At 33.9% G+C, this 25,230-nt stretch overlaps 1 protein-coding gene across 2 annotated transcripts in view; it reads left to right on the top strand.

Moving 5' to 3' along the window:
• The window catches only part of LOC110020735 (ATP-dependent helicase BRM-like), a 37,608-nt gene extending 12,378 nt beyond the window's left edge, over positions 1-25,230 (top strand). For both annotated transcript variants that reach the window (XM_020718931.1, XM_020718932.1), the window contains exons 9-14: positions 5,677-5,880; positions 6,165-6,410; positions 10,399-12,006; positions 12,107-12,643; positions 16,126-16,383; positions 24,221-25,230. In XM_020718931.1, the coding sequence (XP_020574590.1) occupies positions 5,677-5,880; positions 6,165-6,410; positions 10,399-12,006; positions 12,107-12,643; positions 16,126-16,383; positions 24,221-24,790 (3,423 nt within the window). In that variant the 3' untranslated portion in view covers positions 24,791-25,230. The remainder of the gene's footprint in view (positions 1-5,676; positions 5,881-6,164; positions 6,411-10,398; positions 12,007-12,106; positions 12,644-16,125; positions 16,384-24,220) is intronic.

Raw genomic sequence — 25,230 nt, 5'->3', positions numbered from 1 at the left:
AAGCCAAAGATGGGATCATGGGGTACAAGTGTGTGCAGGGAAGTGAACAGATTGCTGGGTATAGGAGTTCAGAGTCATTTTTGATTGAAAATAGATGTAAGGATTGCAACATAAAGGAGTTCCGCGTCGCTCGCGCAGGAAATTAATTTGATCGCGATGTACAGTAGTTTTGCGCCATCTTGATCACGACATAAAACATATTGTACAAATCAGCAATGATTACGGGATTTCAAAGAAATTATGTCACATCGGCTGGTTCTAGTAATTCTGAAATCACCATTCCTTACCCGACTGCTCCCCTAATGGGAATATCGGCTGAATATTTTTCTCAGAATTTATCATCTTGCCTCAAAATTATAAAACTTAATGGGCACAATTATCTCAAGTGGACATAATCTATAAAATTGTCGGGAGAGGCAAAATTAGGTATTTAACTGGAGAAATCACAAATCCTACTGCTAATGATCCATATATAATAAAATTACAACCTGAAAATTCTCTGGTAATAGCATGATTTATTAATTTTATGGAATCTTCCATAGGAAAGCCTCATATATTCTTCCCACTACTCGAGAAATCTTTGAGGCTATTCGAGAGCTATATTCAGACTTAGAGAATTCTTTGCAAATTTTTGTGTTGAAAACTCAACTTTGGAAATTCAAACAAATGACTGTGATGTTACTACGCATTATAATGAGTTGGAAACCTATGATGGGACCTTGATTAATGTTCTGATGATAGTTGAGAAAATTCAATTGGCTATGCTCGCCACATGAAAAGGGAAGAAACAACTCAATCTACTTGTTCTTTGCTAACCTTAACAAGAGTTTATGAAGATCGAGGTCGAATCCTTGGTAAAACATTTCCACCCTCAATTTGAGAAATCTTTCTGAAATTAGATGTGAAGATTTCAGAAGAAAAAACATGTTGTACAACATTGATTCATCCGATAACATTGAACAGGAGAACTTGACTTGTGTCAAAAGGGGTTGATACTGGCAAAAAAAGGGCGAAAATTCATGGTTCGATCATTGCAAAAAATCATGATGCACGAAGGAGACATTTTGGAAGCTTTTTGGAAAACCAATGAATTGGAAATCAAAATCTAAGTGTGAATGTTAAGCTTATCAAGCCATTGCTGAAGAAACTAAAGAGCCGTCTGCTAACTCGAATCCAATCCTTTTCACCAAGGAGCATTCAGAGCGCTCACAATAATTTTTTTAATCTCCAAGATTATCCATGACTCCGTCTTGCTTTTTAGTACAAAATAGTAACTCTCTTTCCATTGTTGAAGAAACTTAGGAGCCTTTTGCTAACTTGAATTCAATCCCTTTCACCAATAGGCAATTATAGCACTTCTCGCTTTTTAGTACGAAGAGGTAACAATGACCACTGCTTTTTTAGGTGTTATTTCTAAATTTTCTTATTATTGGATAATTAACTCTAATGAAACTGATCATATGATGGGTTGTTCTAAATTATGTTCTTCCTATAGACCTTATACAAACAATAAAAAGGTGAAAATGCTGATGGTTCCCTATTGGTAATTTGTCAGGATAGAAACTTTCAAACTCTTCTCTTTGTTAACCCTTCGCGGGGTTTATGTTCCTAATCTATCGCTACCGCCTAACTTATTTTCTATTAATAAAATTATTGTTGATCATCAATGCCAAAATAACTTTTATTTTTCTTGTTGTGAGTTTTAGAAAATGACCACATGGAGGATAATTGACAATGCTAAAGAAAAAAATGGACTTTATTGTTTTGAAGATGGACTTTACTCGAATAAACATTATCAAAGTATTGATTTAAATTCTATTTCTGTTTCTAAAGACAATGAAATTATGTTATCACATATATGTTAGGTCATCCCAATTTTCGTTATTTAAAATATTTATTTCCAAAATTATTTAAAATAGAAATATATCGTTGTTTCGATATGAAATGTGTCAGTTTGCTAAACATCATTGTGCATCACTTTTTTCACAAATATGCAAACCTATTATACCATTTAGTTTAATCCAAAGCGTCATTTGAGGTCCTTATAAACCGTTACATACTCTTGGAAACATCGTTTGTGACTTTCACTGATGATTACATTATGTTAAGTTGAGTTTATTTAATGAAAGAAAAATATGAAGTAGAAATATTTTTCAAAAATTTTTGCACCATGGTACCAATTACAAACAATCATTCGGATATTACAGAGTGATAATGATCGAGAGTATTTCAAAAATACTTAGGTTAATTCTTTTTTGAAAAATGAATAATTCATCAAAGTTTTTGTATAGACACTGTGCAATAAAATGGGTTGACTGAGTGGAAAATTAAGCTCTTATTGGACGAAGCTCGGGTTTTGCTATTTACCAATCATGCGTTCAAATATCTTTGGGGCGAAGCGGTTCTCTCTACTACATTTCTTATAAATAGAATATTTAGTAAAGGTTTAAACTTTGAAACACTTTTTAATGTTTTTCATTTTTTTTTCTCGAAAATTGGCTCTCTTTTCTATCTTTAAAGATATTTGGGGTGTGCTACTTTCGTTCACATGCATAATCAATGAAAACTTGAACCTCGAGCTTTAGAACTTGTGTTTGTTGGTTGTGCCCTTAACCAAAAGGGTATACATGTATTGATCACAATTTTAAAAAAATGTTGTTACTATGGATTTCACTTTTTTGAATTACAACCGTTTTTTCACCTCATCTTCGAGGGGAAGAAGAAAATAGAGATGTGGCTACTGTGCCTCAGGCTTTTCTTCAAATTGAAGACTCCCAAAACAATACTTCCAATCTTGATTGTTCAACTTTAAAATCAAAGTGATATTATATCAGGAGAATGCGTTGACTCTTTTAGATATTGAGGTTCCTACAATTCCATCTCATGATGTTCATAACAATGAAGCAACATATAAAAAAATGATGAAAGTGGTACCGTTTGATTTTGTCTATTCGCGGAGAATGCGTAAACTAATCATTTACCTCATGTTTAGCCAACTTCATCTTCAAATTTTGATTCTTCTAGGTTTAAATTTTAGGCTAATTTGAATCATGAGTCTGATGAGTCTAGCCTCTCCGTTAGGGAGAGGTCTTGCACCCAACACCCATTATCCCATTGTGCCATATGAAAACCTCATCAATTTTCCATGCTTTCACCTCACATTTATTCAATATGGAGATTTCTAGAACTGTGCAGGACACTCTAAAAATGCATCAAGTGGAAGGAGTCTATTTTCGAGGAGATAAAAATTCTTGCAAAATTGGCAAGTGGAAAGTGACTGATCTACTTAGAGGGAAGACAATTGTCAGATGTAAATGAGTATTTATAATCAAGTACAATTTTGATGACTTTTTAAAATGACACAAGGCTAGACTGGTTGCTAAGGAATTTACTTGGAGATATGACATTGATTATTTAATGACATTTTCTCCAGCTGCAAAACTAAACTATATAAGGGTAATTCTATCACCTGCAACTAATCTTAGAGGGCCCCTACAATAGTTGGATGTTAAGAATGCTTACTGAACGGGGACTTAAAGGAAAAAATGTATATGGATGCTCCTCCAAGATTTAATGAGAAATTTGGCAAAGAAGTGTGTAAACTAAAGAAATATTTGTACAGGTTGAAGCAGTCACCAAGAGCGTGGTTGAGAAGTTTACATTACTTGTTAAAAGTCGGGTATACTCAAGGGCAAGAGGGTTATACAATGTTCTTATGACATTCAAAGGATGAGAAAATAACCTTACTAAATGTATACGTGGATGTCAAAATTCTCATCGGAGATGACGTTGATGAAATGAATTTTGTTGAACACTTTCCTTTCATCAGTTTTTTAGACCAAGAAATTGAGATCTTTGAGGTATTTCCTTGGCATAAAGGTTGTAGATCAAAGAAAGGGATTGTTGTTTCTCAATGGACGTATATTCTTGACCTTCTAGAAGAAACTGCGATGAGTGTTTATATGTTGCAGTCACTCCGATTGATCCAATCAAAAGCCCGGAGATGAAAAGGAAGGTGACCTAGTGAATACAACTCAATATCAAAAGTTGGTGGAATACTTGATATACTTACCACGTACGCGGCCGTATATTGCCTTTGCTTTAAGTTTGCTAAGCCAGTTTATGCATTCACCTTCTGAGAAACATCTCGAAGCAGTTAACAAGATTTTTAGATACCTAAAAAGTATACTAGGTAAGGGTTTACTCCTTCAGAAGACCACATAACATAATATAGAGGCATAAACCGATGCAGATTGGGCAGGCTCAGTTGTTGACAAGGGATAACTTTTGAATACTGTGCTTATGAATGGGGAAATCTGGTTACATGGTGAAGTAAGAAATATGATATGTTGGCAAGGAGTTGTGTCGAGGCTATAGCTAATGGAGTATGTGACATGTTATGACTGAAGCTAATCCTTGAAGAGCTACAAATTCCGATAGACATGCCAATGAAGTTGTACTTTTATAATAAAACGGCCATACGCATTGCAGAAAATTCTGTGCAATATGATTGCACAAAGCATGTGGGGATTAATAGACGTTTGATAAAGAGAAGATTGATTGTGGAGCTATTTGCATGTCATTTATCCCTATTGCTCAACGAATGGTGGATATTTTTAGAAAATGATTGTTCTAGCCTAATTTTTAGCTCTTTGTAAGCAAGTTGGGCATGATAGATATCTATGCTCCAACTTTGAGATGGGGTTTTGAAATTATATAGGAAGATTTTATTTTTAGTATTGTTTATTATTTTTTTATTAGAGTATGGCCGATTTATGATTTTTTAAATTTGTGAGTAATCCGTCCATTTATATTATAATAATATGATATGAAATTAAAGGTGAAGAAGTATATTATCCCCCTCATAAAATTACAATGATCCTTTCCATGTCAACTCTAGGTATCATAATTAGCATAGTCAATCTTAAAAAAATTGAGCAAGAATTTACTTTCATGGAGTTACTAGAGACCAAATCAATGCTTCTGCATGAGATTGGTGTGAATGAGGGGGACCGGGGGACAAAGAAATTTCCTTCAACAATCAAATTTTAAATTTAATAACTAGTTTGAAAATAAATATTTCAAATAAGTTGTTCTGTCTAAATTAATCTTTTAGGTTCTATCGCATTAAACTTTGGACGCCAATGGATTTTTATACATGTTTTCTCAGATGAATTGCTGTAGTGAGCAGTGTTTGCATGGAAATTTGTTCTATAATTCTCACAATGCTCTTTATTTTACACGCGGCATTTATTTAGGTGCAAATATCTATCAATGTCAGAAACTTGCTCCTCAGTCTATTCAGATATGGGTCTCTGTCTTGAGTTGACACTTAACTTGTTTATTTGGTTTCAATGATAAGAATTTTATCCAGAATCTTGGAACGCTTTGCCTTTTCATGATGCCAAGCTCTAGTAATTCAGAGGCTTAGATCTAGGGTTTAAATCTTGCTATAATTTGGAGAATAGCACAGTGAAAATAAATTAATGCACAATGTGTGCAGAAACTTTGGAATGGTATGTTTTAAAATAACATTTGAGCTTACCGAGATGCAAAAGTTAGCTAGTGATCTACATCATATTTCTGATAGTAGTATTAGCTTTTTTAATTTTTAATTTTTTATTTTTTAGCTTCATAATGGCCACTAATACTGATCTTATTTGTCTTTATGGACAGGAAGTTTTGTCTGTTAAATTTAACGTGCTTGTTACAACATATGAATTTATCATGTATGATCGCTCAAAACTCTCTAAAATTAATTGGAAGTACATCATCATCGATGAGGCTCAACGCATGAAGGATAGAGAATCTGTTCTTGCCCGTGATCTTGATAGGTATCGTTGCCAGAGACGTTTGCTTCTCACTGGAACTCCTTTGCAGGTGCAACTTAGGGCCTCTTGGATGCATTTTGATTTAAACTTTAAATTAATGCTCTTTGCTTGCTTGAGTTTTGTTGTCTTTTATATGATTTGGTGTTTTTTCACTGGTTTATGTTCATTGACCAACCCAATTTTATTGTGTGCTTTTATGAATTAGTGCTGTTACCAAGGTTGATTAGGATTTAATAATTGGAACTGTTTAATAATATAGATACGATGCTTGCTATTTGATGTTTTGTTTGGTTGTGTTGTGTAACTAATTAGATTATGTTTTTCTTTCTGCAGAATGATTTGAAGGAATTGTGGTCCCTCCTTAATTTACTTCTCCCAGAAGTGTTTGATAACCGGAAAGCATTTCATGATTGGTTTTCTAAGCCCTTTCAGAGGGATGGTCCTTCACAAAACAGCGAGGAGGATGATTGGCTTGAAACTGAGAAAAAGGTGATCATTATTCACCGACTGCATCAAATTCTGGAACCGTTTATGCTAAGACGTCGTGTCGAAGATGTGGAAGGTTCTCTTCCCCGCAAGGTATGCAATTTCTCTTTACTTTACAAATCATCAAATATATTATAAACACAAAAAATGAATGTGAACTACATTAAAATTCATTTCTATTTTTTGCTTGAAAATATATACGAATTTTAAAAAGCATATAATGAGTGCAATAAGAACTAATGTCTTATGCTAATCAAGCCTTTTGGCATTGTACTTTTTAGTAGAGATCTTTATATATTTTTCTAGTTATTTTTCTTTTGTTAGTGTCACCAAATGCTAGTTTTGTTCCTTTGAACAGCTTTTATATCTTCTCTCACATCATTTTTTTAATTTTCATTATTTAATGGCTTGGGGATGATTTTAGGGATACAATAGTTTGAAGGCTAATATGAAAGGATTGATAACGAAGGTAAAATTTTTTGTATGATATAAAATATATGAGATGTTTTATTGAAATAAATTTATTTCTAGTCTTAATGGTTCATTCAACGAGTTCAGTGCTATAGGTTGATTTTGTTGATTAGGCTTGCATCATTGAGATACATTTCATCTTGAGTAAACCTGTAATGGCTGAGTAGAAGGTGGTCTTGATGCAAGCTTTATTTTTTTACGAGTGTCTAGTTCTAAAGGAGAATTTTTTCCTTGATTTAGGGGTAAGGATGGGCAACCTTAGAGAAAAATTCATTTGTGAAGGATATTTTTTCATTAAAGTTGTTAGTAGCAAAGTATAAATCCTCTTTATGAAAAGTTTTCATCAACCAATTCATGCACTTTTTGCGTGAGGGGATGCTAATGTTTGTATTGTTTTTGAGTGGAAGGGTAGACAATAAAAATACATTTAGTTGCTTTGGGATGAAATATTTCTTTATTCATCATATGAATGGACAAAGATAACACTTCCAATTATCTTGAGAATAAGGTTATTCGAGGTGTTGAAGTGAGGAAATTATTTGGCTAAACATTGGGTATGACCCTATAATCCAAACCGTTGTTGACAATCGGTTTACAGGATGCGAGCGGTCATTAAGACAATTTTCCAACAATATTATTATTTAAATCTTTTTGTATACACAAGAGGACTTTTATGTTTTTTTTCATGGAAATATGAGGAGAGAATGATTAGAAAGTTTTTGGCTTGTGTAATCTTATTCTTTTAATTTTAGCAACAAATTGATTTTTTTTATGAAAAAGGGCGGGGAAGATTATACTTTCATCACTTTTAATTTTTTGTAGAAAGTTATAATACACAGTTGCGGTCATCAATGAAGGGCTAAATTATTGAGCCCCAGATATGTTAGGTGTGGAGAATGGTCCCTAGATGTTACTATAAATGAGAAAAGAGTACTGAATACTTGTGGTGATTTTTGAAAAGCTTTAACAGCAATTAATTTTCTTAAGTATCCCAGTGAAACATTTTAACATTAATATTTTTTTTATAATAAAGGAAATATAGTTTTGAGAATAAGAAGGATGTCCAAGCTGTAGATGTTGGATCCATATCTTTTTATCATTGGATTTAAAAGTTTCTGACGGAAAATTAATATTAGGTAGTTTGGAACTTCTTTGGTCACTGTATTTCTCAAGGGTGTAAACACCATTTCTTTATTTAGTAAGCCCAATCACTCCCCTCATTCTCTGTTCCAAAAATGCAGAATATGAATTGTAAAATTTAAAATTGTAACATGTAGCGAACTTTTAGATGGATACCAAAGTTTATGAATAATTTGGTACGTGAATGATATTTTGAAATGTGAGGAATTTGTTTAATAGAATATCTCTTTGACTAGCAATAGTTTCTGAAGACCCATTGATAATAATTATTATAATTATGATTATTATTATTATGCTAAATCTGGGAGTAGATGAAATAAATTTTGTCAAGAGTTGGTTATGTAATATGTAGCTCCTAAATTGATAATTCAGGAGCTAAAATTTGACATCTTTGACATTTTAAAAAAATGAGAAGATGGGTAGTATGTGAGAATGCAAAAGAATAAATATCTTCCATAGTAGTCTTTACTAGTTATATTGTTGAAAATTTCCAACTATTTTTTTTTTTTTTTCCGAAACTTCATGGATTTATTGGTTATTATTATTATTATTATTATTGTGTTTCCTTCACAAGTGTTACATATGCATATCCGTGTTCTTTTCTTTGTCCTCCTAGTGCCATCTAGCTTCTGCTTTGTGGCTGATCATAAATCTTCAAACATCTTTTTTTTTTATTATTATTTTTATATTTAGATTAAGCCTTTTTATAGTATATGCACCATAATAAATCTCTATCGAACTTCTTTGTTGGGTATAGTTGCTTGTGCTCCTTAGGAGAGGAGAGTTTTGAAATAGGGTGCTTGAGGTTGTCTTCTTTTGTCATTCGAGTAAAACCTTTTGTTGAACTCCCTTGTCATTAGAGTCTAATCTCTTTTAGGGGTCATTGGCAAGTATAACCCCCCTTCTCTCTACTTTTGTTTAAATTGTGGCAAAAACTACATTTATGGAAGGGAAATCATTCTTTCCAAGAAGTTATACTATTATAGCGTCAAGGACAAGTTTTCATCTAGCGATAAATCATAAATCTGATCTTTTTTTTAATAAGCAGCATTTTTACTGCATTCCATTTGGATGCATTAATGGTGATTTATCTCTTGCCGTGGCTCTATAGGAAACTGAAATATTTTATGATCGATCATCCTCCATGTTTTGCGGCAGAGATCTTAGTTTGATATCATAGGTTATGGTTGCATTACATACTTTAGAATGCGCTTGATTTATTGTACCCCAAGTTTTTTCTTTTGCTAAATAGGAACATGTTGGTGTCACTTATCTTACTAATCGTGGAGTTTAATAACTTGGACATCACCGGTGACTTCTATCTATCCCAACAATTGAATATTCGATTGGCTTGTTGAGATTCGTTGCCAAGTAAATGCCCATTTTTTCTCTTCCCCTCAAGAAGATGCATATAAATTTTTGCTGCTTAACAGTAATTTTTTCCATTTAAATGATATGCTGATTGAATTTTTTTGTACTTCTCATGTATTGGCCTTTAAGTTTCTAATTAACCTAAAACTAAAGGAACATCATATTTTCTTGATTCACGGGAAGGAAAAATATTGTAGTAATTGGTTATTAAAAAAAGAAAATCAATAAGGCTACAATAATGAAGTCTTATATATAAAAAATTAGGAGGAATGAAAGAAAACATGCAATGATAAAGTCATGCAAGTTCGGCGGTGATGACGGTGGCTTATAAAAATGCTAAGAGAAAAGCTAAAGTCTTTAAGACCAAGACAAGAATTGAAAAGAATTGATTGATTGTTTTAATTCAATATTTATTTAGTATATTTATAATCTTAGGAGAACTTTTAATTTGAATTACATAAAATTAAGGAATAATATTTATAGTAGTTTATGGATTGATAAAATGATAGAATTATAATTATAGAATAATTACTGGTGTTTAGGTATTGATGGGATGACACTAATAATCCCATCGGTCACTAAGGTGGGCATGAAAGGCCTAAGGTTGGTGGAGGACCGCTGGCTTAGTGGAGCACTGATGGTAGCGGAATTAGATGGAGACAAATTCTATGGAGTTTGTTTTTTCTCACAAAATGTTAATTTAAAAAAAAAAAAAACTGGAAACATAGTCACGAATAACGAATAGATAGTGTATAAATTATTTAGAAGTTAATTTAGAAAAAAATGATAGTTGGATTTTTTTGTATTATTTTTGCATAAAATTATTGACATATGTTGAATTTGTAATTTCAAATGAAGATTGTACTTTTTTTTTAATAAATCAAAGAAATGCAAATGAAATACACACAAGAGCTTAAGATGACAAATTAAGTAGCTACTTGAATGAGTTATGTTGACTTTTATAGGGCAATTAATGTTAATGTCTTAAATTTTTTTTTAAAATGAATTCATTCTGTTTTCATAAAAAGAATGTTATGAGAGAAACTTCTTTTAATATTAGTGTAGATTTGTCTAAAGTAATTATCTCATATGTTTGCAGGTGTCCATCGTGTTGAGATACCGAATGTCAGCCATGCAAAGTGCCATATATGATTGGATTAAGTCCACCGGTACCATTCGAGTCAACCCTGAGGATGAGCTGCACAGAGCTCAGAGGAACCCAATGTACCAGATCAAGATGTATAAAAGTCTTAAAAATAAATGCATGGAACTGCGCAAAGTTTGTAATCATCCTCTTCTTAACTATCCCTATTACGACTATTCCAAGGACTTTATTGTGAGGTCTTGCGGTAAACTTTGGATTCTCGATAGAATTCTCCTAAAACTTCACAGGTCTGGCCACCGTGTCCTTCTTTTTAGCACTATGACAAAACTACTTGATATAATAGAGGAATACTTGCAATGGCGCAATCTTATCTATAGAAGGATTGATGGTACAACAAGCCTAGAGGATCGGGAGGCTGCAATTGTGGACTTCAACAGTCCTAAATCTGACTGTTTCATCTTTTTGTTAAGTATTCGTGCTGCTGGGCGGGGTCTAAATCTCCAAAGTGCAGACACGGTTGTAATATATGATCCAGATCCAAATCCACAAAATGAGGAACAGGCAGTTGCTAGGGCTCATCGTATTGGGCAGAAGAGAGAGGTTAAAGTTATATATATGGAAGCTGTTGTTGACAAAATAACGAGCTTTCAAAGAGAAGATGAGATAAGGATTGGTGGTGGGGGAGATTTAGATGATGAACTAGCTGGTGAAGATAGATATATTGGCTCTATTGAGAGTCTTATTCGGAACAATATTCAGCAGTATAAGATTGATATGGCAGATGAGGTCATAAATGCTGGTCGTTTTGATCAGAGAACAACACATGAAGAACGTAGAATGACTTTAGAGACATTGTTACACGATGAAGAAAGATACCAAGAAACTGTGCATGATGTTCCCTCGCTTCAAGAGGTGAATCGGATGATTGCACGTACTGAAGAAGAGGTTGAGCTTTTTGATCAAATGGATGAAGAATTTGATTGGACGGGGGATATGGTAAAATATAGTGAAGTTCCAAAGTGGCTTTGTGCTGCCACTAAGGAGTTAAATGCTGTTACTGCTAGTTTATCTAAGAAGCCATCAAAGAACATGCTGGAAAGCAATATTCATATGGATCACACTGAGATATTTTTTGGTTCATCCCTAAATAGATCTGAGAGAAGGGGCCGTCTAAGAGGTTCATCAAATACCAAAAATTTTTCCATTTATGCGGAATTTGATGATGAAGATGGTGAAGATTTTGACGCTAGCTCAGAAGATTTGTTAGGTGAGGGAGAGGGTGAGGGAGAGGGAGAGGGAGAGGGAGATGGAGATGAAGAAATTGGGGAACTTGAAGAAGAAGAGCTTAATGGTGCAATTAATGTGCCTCCAGGTAACAAGGACCAATCAGATGAAGAAGGATTGATTTTCGATGATAGTATTTACAATTCCTCCCAGATAATGGAGCGTCGCAGAAGTATTCATTTGCCTGAAGAAGCAGGATCCACGGGCTCTTCTTCTGGAAGTAGAAAGCTCACACAACCTGTTACGCCTTTTTCATCTCAAAAGTTTGGATCACTTTCTGCATTAGAATCTAGGAAATGCACTTCTTCAAAAAGTACGGTATGTTGAAAATGTTTCTGTCCTAATCATGTGGTTTGCCTTTTAATTTATCCTTTTACAATCAGTTCTAAAACATGTAATTACCTTTATAACATTTTAGCCAGATGAGCTGGAAGAAGGAGAAATTGCTGTGTCAGGGGATTCTCAAATGGATCTTCAACAATCAGGAAGTTGGGCTCATGACCGCGAAGAGGGTGAAGAAGAACAGGTTCTTCAACCAAAATTTAAACGGAGGCGCAGTATTCGGATTCACCCAAGATATAATGTTGAAAAACTTGTAGAGAAATCCAATAATAATAGGAATTTTTTAGAGCATGGGTCGCAATTGTTCTTGCAGAGGAATCATGATTGTGATTTACAGTTAAGGACTGAACAAGACGTTGATATGTTCTCTGAACCGGTTTTAGATAGGATGGATGTGAGCTCTTCTTCATATAAGAAGAGACGGAATTTACCATCAAGAAAAGCTATTTCAGTTACAAAAGAAAATTCTGGTAAGTCAGCTTATGGTTCTGGTCCTTCTGGACCTGCCGAGGATGCAGCTGAACATTCCCGGGGAAGTTGGAATGAGAGGGCTGTTAGCATTGCCAGCCAAAACTTCGTGGGCTCCAAAATGCCAGAGAGTACTCAGAGGAAGGTAAATCTTATTTCATTGTAGGATTTTATTGAACTTGTATTTTGGAATACATAGATGCAATGAAAATATGAGGTTCTTCTTTTTGTACTTAGCTATAGTACTAGAAGTCAACAATTTATCCAAAATCCAGTTCTAACACAACAAATAAATTTTTAAATGAACGGAAGCATGTGTTTTTTTGAATTTTTAAAGAATTCATTTCTTTATTTGTGGTGAAGTCGTCTTTGCAAAGAAAGCTGAATATGGACAGTCACAAAATTGATGATGCAAAATAATAACATGCTATTTTGTTTCTTCCCTATGCAGCGTTTTGTTTGTTTGAAATTTCAGGACTTGAATGATTAAACCAACAAGATTGTTTATGTTCATAATTGGTTATTAACAATTAAAATTTAAACAATATGCAAAGAAAGCAGGACGGAGTGAGGTACAAAATGAATGATGCAAATTTATAACAGATGTCCCATAGCTCTTCCCCATGAAGTTTTTTTTTTTTCCGAATTGCAGGACTTAAATGCTTTAAAAAATGTTATTATTTTATTCTGAAAATGGACAACAGTTGTTAACATTTAAATAATATGCATTGAAACTTCTCTATAAAACATGTTGGGAGAGATGAAGTGAGGGTGATGCTTAAAACAATGAGTTTTTTTTTTTTTCATAATTGGATATAAAGAATTGAAGTTTAAACAGTATCTTTGAAACTATCAATAAAACATGTTTAAAGTTTAAACTTTTTTGCAAATAAATGTGACGGGTGAATCTAAACTTAAACATTTGTTTTTTGGTTCTACGAATGTATTAGTCAACACATTACCATATCAACTTCTGTGGTTTGTGTAGAAAGTGTTTGTGAGGTATGTAGTAATTGTACTAGTGTTTATGACGTGTTGAGATGCATTTAGTGTCAAAAGTTTAAACAGTATCTTTGAAACTCTCAATAAAACTTGTTTAAAGTTTAAACTTTTTTGCAAATAAAAGTGACGGGTGAATCTAAAATTTAAACGTTTCTTTTTTGGTTCTACGAATGTATTAGTCAGCACATTACCATATCAAGGTCTGTGGTTTGTGTAGGAAGTGGTTGTGAGGTATTTAGTACTTGTACAACTAGTTTTTATGACTTGATGAGATGCATTTAGTGTCAAAGCATTGTCTATAACAAGTTCGAGATGTTAAGATGTTAGAGAAAAAAAAAAGGTTCTGGTTTAAGCCAGTAATAATAATATACATCCAAAGATAATTCTTGGCATGCATCAGAAGTGTCCATAATGTATTGATATCTCAAGTATAATCAATACAGAATAGGACACCTCTCTTTAAATTGTCAATTTTTTTCATTATTTTATCCTAGATGATCAACTTGAAGCCCTAACTATAATTGAAACAAACACCACTAAGAAACTGGTCATGAAATGAAATAGATAAATTAAAGATTATTCAACCCTCAAAAAAATTCTTCCATTAAATTTGATTTTGTTGAAATATACACAAGTTTTTTATTTTTTTATTTTTTTTACATTTAAGATTTTCGGAGTTCTTTATTGTGCATGGGGGCTCTCTTGTTATGAAGTTTAACCAATTTTTTCACATCATTTAGTAAGCATTATGTTTGTACTGATGTATATAAAAAATGTTTATACTGATTTGATGGCCTGATTTGCTTACAGATGAAAGTTGGAAGCAATAGTGGCTATGTTCAAATTTAGTTCAACACAAGCAAAGTATATAATGTTATTATCATTATTCAATCCTGAAAAATTGAAACTAGGCTGAATGCTAAGGAGTTAGTTTATCTTTTAGTGTAAAAAGAAAGGATATCACCAACTTAAATTACATGTGGCACATATTAGCAATTGGATATGATCGTATTTTTTAAAATCTATTGTGAACATTTCTTGCTTTTTTTGCAGTCAACTTTCTTACCTTTCCCTCCTCGCCCCAGCACTCATCTCTCTTATGGTGCGCCTTTATCGATTTCTTTACTAATAATATAAGCTCGAACTCTCCATACTATACTTAATTGTTATTGGTTTAATTATATGTAGCTTTTTTAACTCAAGTATTATCACATGCACCTATGTTATATGTAATTTATATGTTTCAATGAAAACTTGTATATCCAATTTTCCTGCATCTTCAGTTCTATGCCATTGTTATTTAGAGTTTAAGAAATATTAGGCTTTTTAGATTTTGATATAAGGACTCAATTTCTACTATTGTGAGACCTTGTTTGTGTTTGTATTTTCATGTCTGAAAGTGCAAATTGAGTGAAACATTTGCCATGCTTTATATTTGTTGTTGATGGGTGTGGTTGTCATGGTTGGTTGTGGTCCTTGCATTCCAAGTGTAAGGTCCATGCTAGTCCTTTATTTCATAATAGGTGTTGGTCAACACATCGTAGCTCAATGTCTTTTTTGCTTCCCATCCATGACTTTAGCTACATCATATGCCATTTTTTTGCTCAATTTCTACAATGCTCGTGAGATCAGTTTGTTGTACCAGTGAAAGCATAATTATAGTTTTTTTTTTAAATTATTCCAAAACCTACAAATCTGAATGGATAGCGGCGTGGCTTGGGTGAACGTGAATGCGCTGAATTAGTAAAATACATTTTCAACTTTGTCCCTGGTTGATGCAATATAAATCACAAGTGGGAGTAGTGGATGGAACTGCTGAAACTCAGTGTTGTAAATTTGCGTATTTCAGTAGCTATTCTCTTGCAACATGAATTAAACTACTGTTTGCATTTATGTTTTTTTTTTTTGAAAGTCTTATGATTGCTAAATAAAGAACGTAAGGAGCCACAAATTCATGTGCGCTAAATAAGGAAAATTTTATGCAATGGATTTATGTGCTTAATTAAAAAAGGGTTTGCATATGCTTAACATTTTGAAGGAGAGTGCTAAGAATTGCCCTCTCCTCTCACCGGTTTCCAATTATTTTCTAGGTAGTTCTGTGTGCAAGTACCTATTATGGGAATGAAAAAAGCAAGTTCCAGTCACTTATTCTTTTCTATATTTCATTTTAAATCGTTGATTATTCTCAGAGCATTGAAATAACAGTGGAAGTACTCTCTTAATAGCACGGAGAATCTGGTTATGGCATGCCAGCATAGTTAAATCCTTTTGCTGCGTTGATTTTCCCCTTATAGAATGCGTTCTTTGCAGATGACTCATTTTGTTTTGATAATAAGAACAGCCAGTCAACAAATCAGTATTGTATTTGCCTCGCCATGAAGATGAACAATTGGGCCGATAAATTGGAGTTCTCTCTGGTGGAATTTTATTCTACTCACATAACGCATTATATTTCTTTGCAGGCAATGGGAAATCTTGTCACTATAATCATCCATGCTTGACTCTCAAACATAAGACTGGCAGTAGTATATATTAATGTTCTGCATTTCACTTATCTCGATGGATGAATTTATCTTGTTTTATGTAATCTCTGTAGTGTAGCTAATTTTTAGCTTTCCAATGCAGTGCAAAAATGTGATCAGCAAGCTTCATAGGAGAGTAGATAAAGATGGCAGTCAAGTTTTCCCTGTCCTATGGAATTTTTTGAAGAGGAATGACAATTATGGCGTAAAGAGTCTTATGGGAAGGACTAGTTCTCTCCTAGACCTACAAAAAATTGAACTGAAGGTGGACAATGCAGAGTACAATGGTGTGGCGGATTTCATAGCAGATGTGCAATTGATGTTGAAAAGTATTGTTCAGTATTGCAACTACTCTCATGAGGTATTCTTTTCTTATTCAGACCTGCCTTGGAGATGTGATTTCAAACTTTTTTGTCAGTATGCAAATATGGTACATTGCTGCTACTAATTCACCTTATATATTATTGTTTGGCCTCCTTTTTCTTGAAATCGTATTTTGGTCCGGAAATTAAGCCTCCACTTTGGTTGTGGATTTTGAAAATCCAATTAGTATGGTTGTTTTCATCTGCTTTTCTGATTCTTCTTTTTACTCGGAAGAACCAAAATGCTCTGACAAATGAGGTTATTCGACCTAATAGTTCTCTTGTTCCAAAGTGTACCAAGAAAGTGAATAGGAAATTGGCAATGGCAGCGTTTATCTTTATTTTAAACTTGTATTGGATTGTAGTGGTTCCATGGGAGGCATTCCCCCAGCATTGCTATTATTTTTGGATGCTGAAACCAGTATAAAAGCCCAACTAATCATAGGATATGTTGCTGGTTTTTCTAGAAAGCTTCAAGGACATTATATGAAGAGAATCAATGGTGGGTAATTCCACTAAATGAAAAATATTGATATAAATTGTGATGAACATTCAAATTAGATTACTTTTTGTTTGTTTTGGTTTTATTTTATTAGAAACTATATTAAGAAGTAAAAATTACTATGCTTAAGTAGAGGATGATACTGGGTTGGGTTTGAGTTAGTTGAGCTCCACCCTAATTGAAATCAATTACTGGGACAGAACTTGAGCTTTGAATTGGCTTGAAATCTAATCAATTTTGAATCGGCTCAAAATCTTTTTGAATGCATTCAAATTTACCTCCAGACTTGAAATTTTATTTTTTTAAAAGAATTAGATTATATTAAATCAAGCTCAATGGTAATGAAAGAAATAGAAAGGAAAGCAAGCACCCTCAAGAATTATAGGCTTACAGGTGTACGCCCATAAGGGCTTTTAGCTTTGTTGGATGAGAAGGGAAAAAATGAAGAATTGTTAAAACTCTACTTTCAAATAAGAGTTTTAAATATAGAAACTTAAAAATGAGAAGCAAAATAAAAAATGTAAGAATTTGGCAATAGAGTTTTGTAAAATAGACTTGGATGAACTTAAAACTATTGACAAAATAAAAATGCCAATATTCTTGGGAAAGGGCTTATTAATCCAGGCTTGTACAATGTTTGCAAAATTAAAAAAAAAAAATCCATACTGATAAAACTTTTGATCATTTCGTCACGAAGAAAAAAATCTTATGTTGTTATGGCTAATATGATCTATCCTTGTTATGATAATAAATATTCTTTTTGTTTAGTTAAAGCCCTTGAGTCGCTCTTATCATTGATTTGACATAAATCTCATATTGCAAAAACATGCATCTCTTTTTCTTCCTAACAATTTATGTAGTAATTTACGAAGAGATTTAAATCTGTAAGAGCGTTATGAAGTTATATGAAAGGCCTATAATGATAAATTTGAATGCAATAAATCTATATCATTCTTTTGGGTCAAAAGTTAAATATAATAATAAAAAAAAATTAAAAGACTAATAATGATCTCATTAGATTTCCATACCATAGTTGCATGATAGGCTTTAAGCATTTGGCCGCATAAACGCACCATGAAGCTGCTATTGGCATATAAAACATTGACAGAAGAGAAGCAATGGAGTTTCAAAGCATAAATATTTTGAATCATTTTCTAACAATATTTTTATTAAATGCTTGCAGCATTGAATAAAGCTCATTTTGCTATAGAGACAATTTTCACAAAAAATTATTGCATTGTCAATGAACATGGGTTTTGTTTTGTGTTTTTTCTCAAGAATTCTTATAAGATTGTCCTAAATTTTACAAACATGTTACCTGCCACTTGATACCGTCTACCTTACTTCTAGAAGATTGTTATTGACCACCTATAAGCATTATACAAGGAGTTGATAGCTTGTTGTTAAAAATACATCCTTTCTTCATTGATTATCTATAAAGGGAAGGGTCATAGAAATGGTTGTTGGTATGATTGGAAGATATTTAGTTTAGCCGATGTTTTGCACAATGATTTCTTTGTTGGGTAGTAGAAAAACAACATTGAAGGGCTTGAAGTGACACTTTCCCTTCAAAATCGAAACTTGGTGACATGATAAGGGTTGGCGACTGACAAGGTAGTTGATATAGGAGCAACTTATTTTTTTCTCCATCTCCGGTGAGCATAGACTGTGAAGCTTTCTTGCTAAAGTTTGAAATGAGAGTAAGAGAGAATAATTTTGATGAGATAAAAATAAGATAAATATTTGGAGGAACAAATATCTGTTTCTATTATTCATCTTTGGACTAGTAGATATTTGTATTTTTGTGAAGTGGTGAATGAAGGTTGATCTCAATTGACCATGTAATTTTTATGTTCTTTTGTTTTTATTCTTTTTGAAGATTATTTTTCTCATTCTCGTGATTATCGATGCTCAGCACTTCGGAGTTCTTTCAAAAAAGCAGGAGTAACGCCTTCGGGATATTGGAAAGTGAGGGCCGATCAATTAATGACAAGAATTTAGCTCATGAGAAAATCTTTAAATCTCATGAGTCATGTTGGTTGATGACATGCTTCTACAGTATTAAATTAATGCACTTAATTTGATTGTTTAAGTCAATTATTTTTGGTTGATAACAACTCTGATGAAAATGTTTCTACCTAAGTTTGTTATTATTACTACCATAAAGTTGGGCTTGAATTATGACAATTTTCAATAAGTATTGGTGCTATATAAAGCTGACACTTGGTGATGTTCATGAACTGATCTTGAGTAATGATATTCAAAATCAAGTATTAGGTGATGAATTTTCTATCGTTTTAAATTTAAAGTGAAAGAAGAGATACCAATGGATGTTGGTCTAAATCTCGATAGAGTAACTAATCCAAAGTTCATAACAATTCATGTTGGGAATGTGATAAGGTTTGCCAAGTGAAAAGGGTTTGTCCATAGGGGAAAAGATGAATAAAGTTCAAATTATTTGGAGGAATATGTGAATGTTGCAAGTGAAGAGCTCTATTATGTGTTGATTCTTATTATGGATGGTTTAGTAGAGTGTTGGATCTCAGACAAATGTTTATTTTCATTCATCTTCACATTAAAGTTCTGTATCTAATTATTTTGTAGTAGATTTCAAGATCTATCTTACTAATGTTGATCTCATAAATATTTGCGAGTTTGTACTGTGCAAACCTAAGCTAGTAAAGAGGCCATGTGAATTTTTCGTGATATAATGCATGTTCTTGGCTTGAAGAAGAACCTAATTTCAATCGAGTAGCTTGTTGAAGAATGCTACATCTAACCTTTTGTATTGATACATAGAATGTGCCAAGAGTATGATAGTGATGGTATGTGGAAACAAGGACACAACAACAACAACAAGCTTTTATCCCACTAAGTGAAGTCGGTTACATGAATCCATTTCTCCATTCTGTTCTATTGAGTTTCATATTTTCATTTAATTCTAATAAATTAAGGTGATTTTTATACAACCTGCCCATGCCCTTTTAGGTCTAATTCTATCTTTCTTAACACAATTCGAATCTAAAACTTTTACTCTCCCAACTGGATCATCAGATGGTCTGCGTTTAATGTGACCAAACCATTCTAAGATGACTTTCTTTAATTTTGTTTGTCTTTGGAGCCACGCCAACCCTTTCATGGATATTATTAGTTTTACATTTTGTCTTTAAGTGTAAAGTCACTCATCCACCTTAGCATTCTTATCTCAGTAACACTTCACTTAGTTTTATGCTTCTCTTTTATAGGCCAACATTATACGCCATAAAACATTAAAATTTTCCTTTTTAAGTCTAAGCGGTATTTTTTTATCACACAACAGGCCTGATGCATTCCGCCACTTCAACCATCCAACTTGAATCTATTGCAAGTAATTCTGGAGGTGCAATGTGAGATAAAAGTATTTATCAATTGGGATTTATTGGAGAATAAATGAGCATTATAGGTAATATGATATTTGAGGATCAATGAGCAACAAGGTAACAAGGCAGGGGTGGTGGTAAATGAAGATAAGCATACCGCTTATGAACTGAAGTACTATAAAACTCATTAACTATTATGGATGATTGAGTTGGAGTGTCATGCAAAGAGACTCCCTTATGGCACAATACTGAAATTTTCTCTTTAATTCTGATGGTTGAAATGTGAAGAGAATTTTCTCACCAATCTTGATTGTAAACTTAAAACCTACTATTTGACTTATTTCCTGTGTTTTTTGCGCATTATTGTAACCTTAAGAAGTATATTACTCGTCCACCTAAAACTCTCTATTTTACTCGCACAAGTTTATAACCCTCTAAGCATTTTTTGGTAATATATGTTCATCATTTATTTATTTTTCCCTTCATTTGGCTTGATTTAGAGCAATGGAGGCAAAGATCGGAAAAGTTTTCAATGGAATGATTGGAAGTTGGTAGTGTTTAAATTCAGAATACTGCGGAATATTTTTATTGATATGAAAGGTGGTATAAATAAACCCTTAAATGAATCATAGAATAGGAAAGACAATAAAAAAAATAGAAAATGAAAGATATAACACCTAATATCTCTAATTGATCATATCATATTAATTATTTGGAGATAAAAGAAGCAACATAAAATAGGAAAATAAATAAATTTAATCTAAGAAAATAAATCTATATGATACTGAGAAATAAAGTTAATATTAGTAAATAAATCTAATACTCATTTCTAACAAGAATAAATTATTTCCTAATATAACTTTTAACACTCTGTCAAAGTTGAAACATGGTTGAAAATCATGTTCAACTTGGATTTGAAAACATCAAACAATAACGAGGAAGATCCCTCGAAGTACAATATGAAGTTTTCATCATGTACTATGGTTGTCTTTGACTGCAGTTCTTGTAGTGTCTGTAGATAAGTGGAAGTCTTCTACAGGTAATGTTGTAGGAGAGTATGCAAGGAAGTAGACAATCTGCAGAAGAAGCTAACTTCTAGTTGACTGTGATTGTTTTTTACTGCAATTCTCGCTGTGTCTGATGGTAGACAAAAGGCTTCTACATGTAATATTGCAGGGGAGTAGACAACCCACAGGAAAAACTGACTTCTAATTGACTGCAGTTGTCTTTGATTGTAATTGTTGCAATGTCTATAGTTATGCAGAAGTCTCCTATAAGTAATGTTGCAGGGGAAATTGAGGGAAGTTGACAACTTCCAGAAAAAGTTGCAAGGTATGATCTGCAAAAAGAAAAAAGGAAAAGCTCTTGAGGTAGTATTGTTTTAGGAAAAAACTCCGGAGGAAGACCCACAACATGAAAATGCTCCAGAGGAGGGTCTATTGCAGTGAAGAGCTTTGAAGGAGGGCCTTCTACAGGAAAAAAGTTCCGGAGGGCCTGCTACAGGAAAATGTTCCGGACGAAGGCGTGCTGCAGGAAAAAAGTTCCGAAGGGGAGCCAGTTGCAGTAAAATGATCTGGATGGAGAAGGGTCTGCTGCAAGGAAAAGCTCTGGAGAAGGGCCTATTGTCTGGAAAAGCCTCAGGGGAGGGCCTGTTGCAGGAATGATTGTCATAATAAGTGAGCAAGGTACTTTCATGTTTGGGTTTAGTTTTAGATCAGATCCAATAGATTTGTAGTGGTTCTCTATCACATCCAAGTTCATAATTTGTGCGTTGGTTGCAAGTTCTTATAGAATAGTAGCAGCTTTTCTACCATGCTTATTAAGAAAAGCTTTATATTATAGCAAGAGGTTTTCCAGCTTCAAAATGTAAGCATATATGATTTGGGTTGAGGAGAGACACCGAAGGTATGCATCACCATCTGACCAAGTAAAAGGTTTACAGATATTTCCAAAATGTTGGCTTTTTATCCCACAATTAGATGCCATAACAGAAGCACAAATCAATATATAAACAACCAAACTGGTATGTTGTGTTTCCAATCTTGTTAGGCGTATTGAAGGACCAGCCACAACACCTGCAAGCAATGCTATCCATCCTACAGTTCTTTTGTGCCCCCAAGTAGCAGTAATCAATTCATCCACAGAAAGAAAAGTTCTAGCAAAGGCCCCCAAAAATAAGCCATATCTTAATGTCTCCTTCGCTGCGCTCACCAGTGCTGCCGCATTTGTGACACAGACGCTGTCTCCTCAGTCGAACAAGTTAGAGTAAAGTGCAAGACCACCCTTGATCCCTGTGCCGATAGCAAATCCCTTCTCTGGAGCCTTGAGATACGTCAACCACTTGTAGTCATCTTCTGTAACCCCCAACTTTTTAATTGAAGACGAGAGAGAGGAAGGCAACACCGACTGAAGATTGTTGACATCTCCACAGATCCGACATTCATCCTCACCGACTTTCGTTGTTGCATTGTCCGCAGAATCGTCGTCGTTCTCCTTCAGGAAGGAGCCATGTCCAGAAAAACCTACGACGGAGATCGGAAACATGAGAGAGCTACCTGACTTGTAGGATTCCAACAATGGTTAAGACTATAGAAGTTGGATGTTTTGAAGTACACCCAAAATTTTTATCGCAACAGTGAGAACTCCGGTGGCTAAAGAACTGCAAGGAGAGAATTCTGGCGACTAGGACTCTGCAGGGAAAGTTTGTCGGCAATATGGAAGTTTCCGACTACAGGAGATCTCCTCCGCCGAAGTCTCTAGGTTTTTTCAAGGCATTGTTAAAATATTGAAATTCAGAATAATGCTGAATGTTTTTATTGATATGAAAAGAGACATAAATAATTCTTAGATGAATCCTATAATAGCAAAGACAATGAAAAAGAAATAACAGAAAATGAAAGATATAACACTTAATATCTCCAATTAATCAATGTATATTAATTATTTGGAGATTAAAGAAACAATATAAAATAAAAAACCTAAAATAGGAAAGGAAATAAATCAAATCCAAGAAAATAAATATAAATTCTACCGGGAAATAAAATTATATTAGGAGATAAATCTAATACTCATAATTTCTAATAGGAATAAATTTTTTCCAAATGTAATTTCTAACGGATAGCTATACTTGGAATTACTTTACACAAATTTTTTTGTTGGGTGGTTGTCATTTGAGCGCTGAAGGGCCATAGGTGATAGAAGCTAGAGATTTAAAAAGGGAAATCATCTACCCTCGCAAGGGATGATTGATGGGTTCTTTGAGATAGGCGGAGAAAAATTTTCTCTACTTTTATGAGCATAACCGGTGGTGGAATTTGCTCAATTTTGGAGAAATAATACAGTAAAATAAAGGGAGTAATCTAGTTGGCTGGATAGATATTTGTATCTTGTATAATTTGGACTTGGATATTTACCTCGCACAGAAAGTCTGTAACTTTGTATATTAATAGATTTCATCAAATCACATAAACTCGTGTGTTCTTTTATTGGTGTTCTCTTTGTTAATTATTTTTTTATTCTCATTAACATTTTTTGCTCTAGGGCATGAGCTTATTTTAACACTCAACACTGTGTATTATATACCAAACGAATCATGATGCAAGTCATAGCAAGCATAAAAACATTGAATGCTTGGGACAAGATGCTCATTGTTAGTGCGCCCAGGGATTCTTTTATTCTTAAACATTGTTATTTATACTACTATTCTACACTGCATTTGTGAATTCTAGCATGCTCTTATATTCCATAATTAATCACCAGATAAGCTAACTTCAACTTGTTAAATGCGATAAATCCCTTCGAGTAAAAGTTAATCTGTAATTATGAAATAAATGTGGAGTTCAATGAATCTAATAAGTTTGTGTTTTGGTTTTCCCTCTGTTTGATCAACTCGTATGCTGGAAATGGGCATCTTTGATGCTTCCTTACTGCAGCGATTTCCTTAATCAACATTATGTTTGTTTGAACGCTGTACAGGTGAAGTCCGAAGCTGTGACGATTCACGACATATTCTTCGATATCATGAAGATCGCTTTTCCTGAGTCCGACTTCCGAGAAGCTCGAAGTGCACTTGCATTCTTCGCTTCTACATCAACCGGAGCTTCGCCATCGCCAAAGCCAACATTGTTGAACCAAAGCAGAAGACATTCTCAGATGGAGGAATCCCGGCCAAACCCTAGCCCTACCAAGGCTCGTGGACATGCCTCCACCCTCCAAGAGGATAGGCAGGACTTTGCCGCTCCTGCACACCCAGCGGATCTCGTCATCTGCAAGAAACGGAGGAATGACAGAGATAAGCAGCGAGTGGGCCCCTCTTCCCCAGTCACCCCTCGTTGGATGGGACCACACCTGCCCCCAACTCATCAGAACAGGTCTCCAATGGCAAACAGAAGTGCAAGGACTCCATTCCAGCGAGAGGCTCCTCATATGATTCATCCAGATGTAAGCGGCGGTGGTTTTTCTCCAGGTTTGAAGGAGGTTCAGTGGGCTAAGCCTGTTAAGAAAATGAGAACAGATTCTGGAAAAAGGAGGCCAAGCCATTTATGATTGTAGCTGATGTGCATATTGATTTATACTGCTGATCATTTAGGTTCAACTGGTTCGCAGAGGTAGTTCTTTTTTCCCCCAACTATTCCTGTAACGCTTCATCACATTTCTAATTTATTTTTCATACTTGGAATCGGTTGGGAGTTGTGTCGGTTGCGAAAGAAGGGCTTCTTGAAAATGTCCATATTGTTGCCCTCCTCTGTAATTTTGAAGGTGTTATTCCTACTGAAACTGGAGTGTTCAAACCTCACACAAAGGGTGCCTGGAGTTGTATCATAAAAAAAAAAAAAGGAGAACTGGTATGAGATGCAATATTTGAATTAATGGTATCTCATCATTCTTTTAGTTATTCCTAACAAATCAAGAGGTTAAGACTAGTGCTGCAACATATTAGATTGTAATATACATGGTACAATAATTGAGCCATTTTCAACCAGAAA

The sequence above is a fragment of the Phalaenopsis equestris genome, unplaced genomic scaffold, assembly GCF_001263595.1.
Source record: "Phalaenopsis equestris unplaced genomic scaffold, ASM126359v1 Scaffold000107, whole genome shotgun sequence".
In the NCBI taxonomy this organism is placed as follows: Eukaryota; Viridiplantae; Streptophyta; class Magnoliopsida; order Asparagales; family Orchidaceae; genus Phalaenopsis; species Phalaenopsis equestris.
The sequence above is the reverse complement of the archived record's forward strand: the minus strand, read 5'-3'. Positions and strand labels throughout refer to the sequence as shown.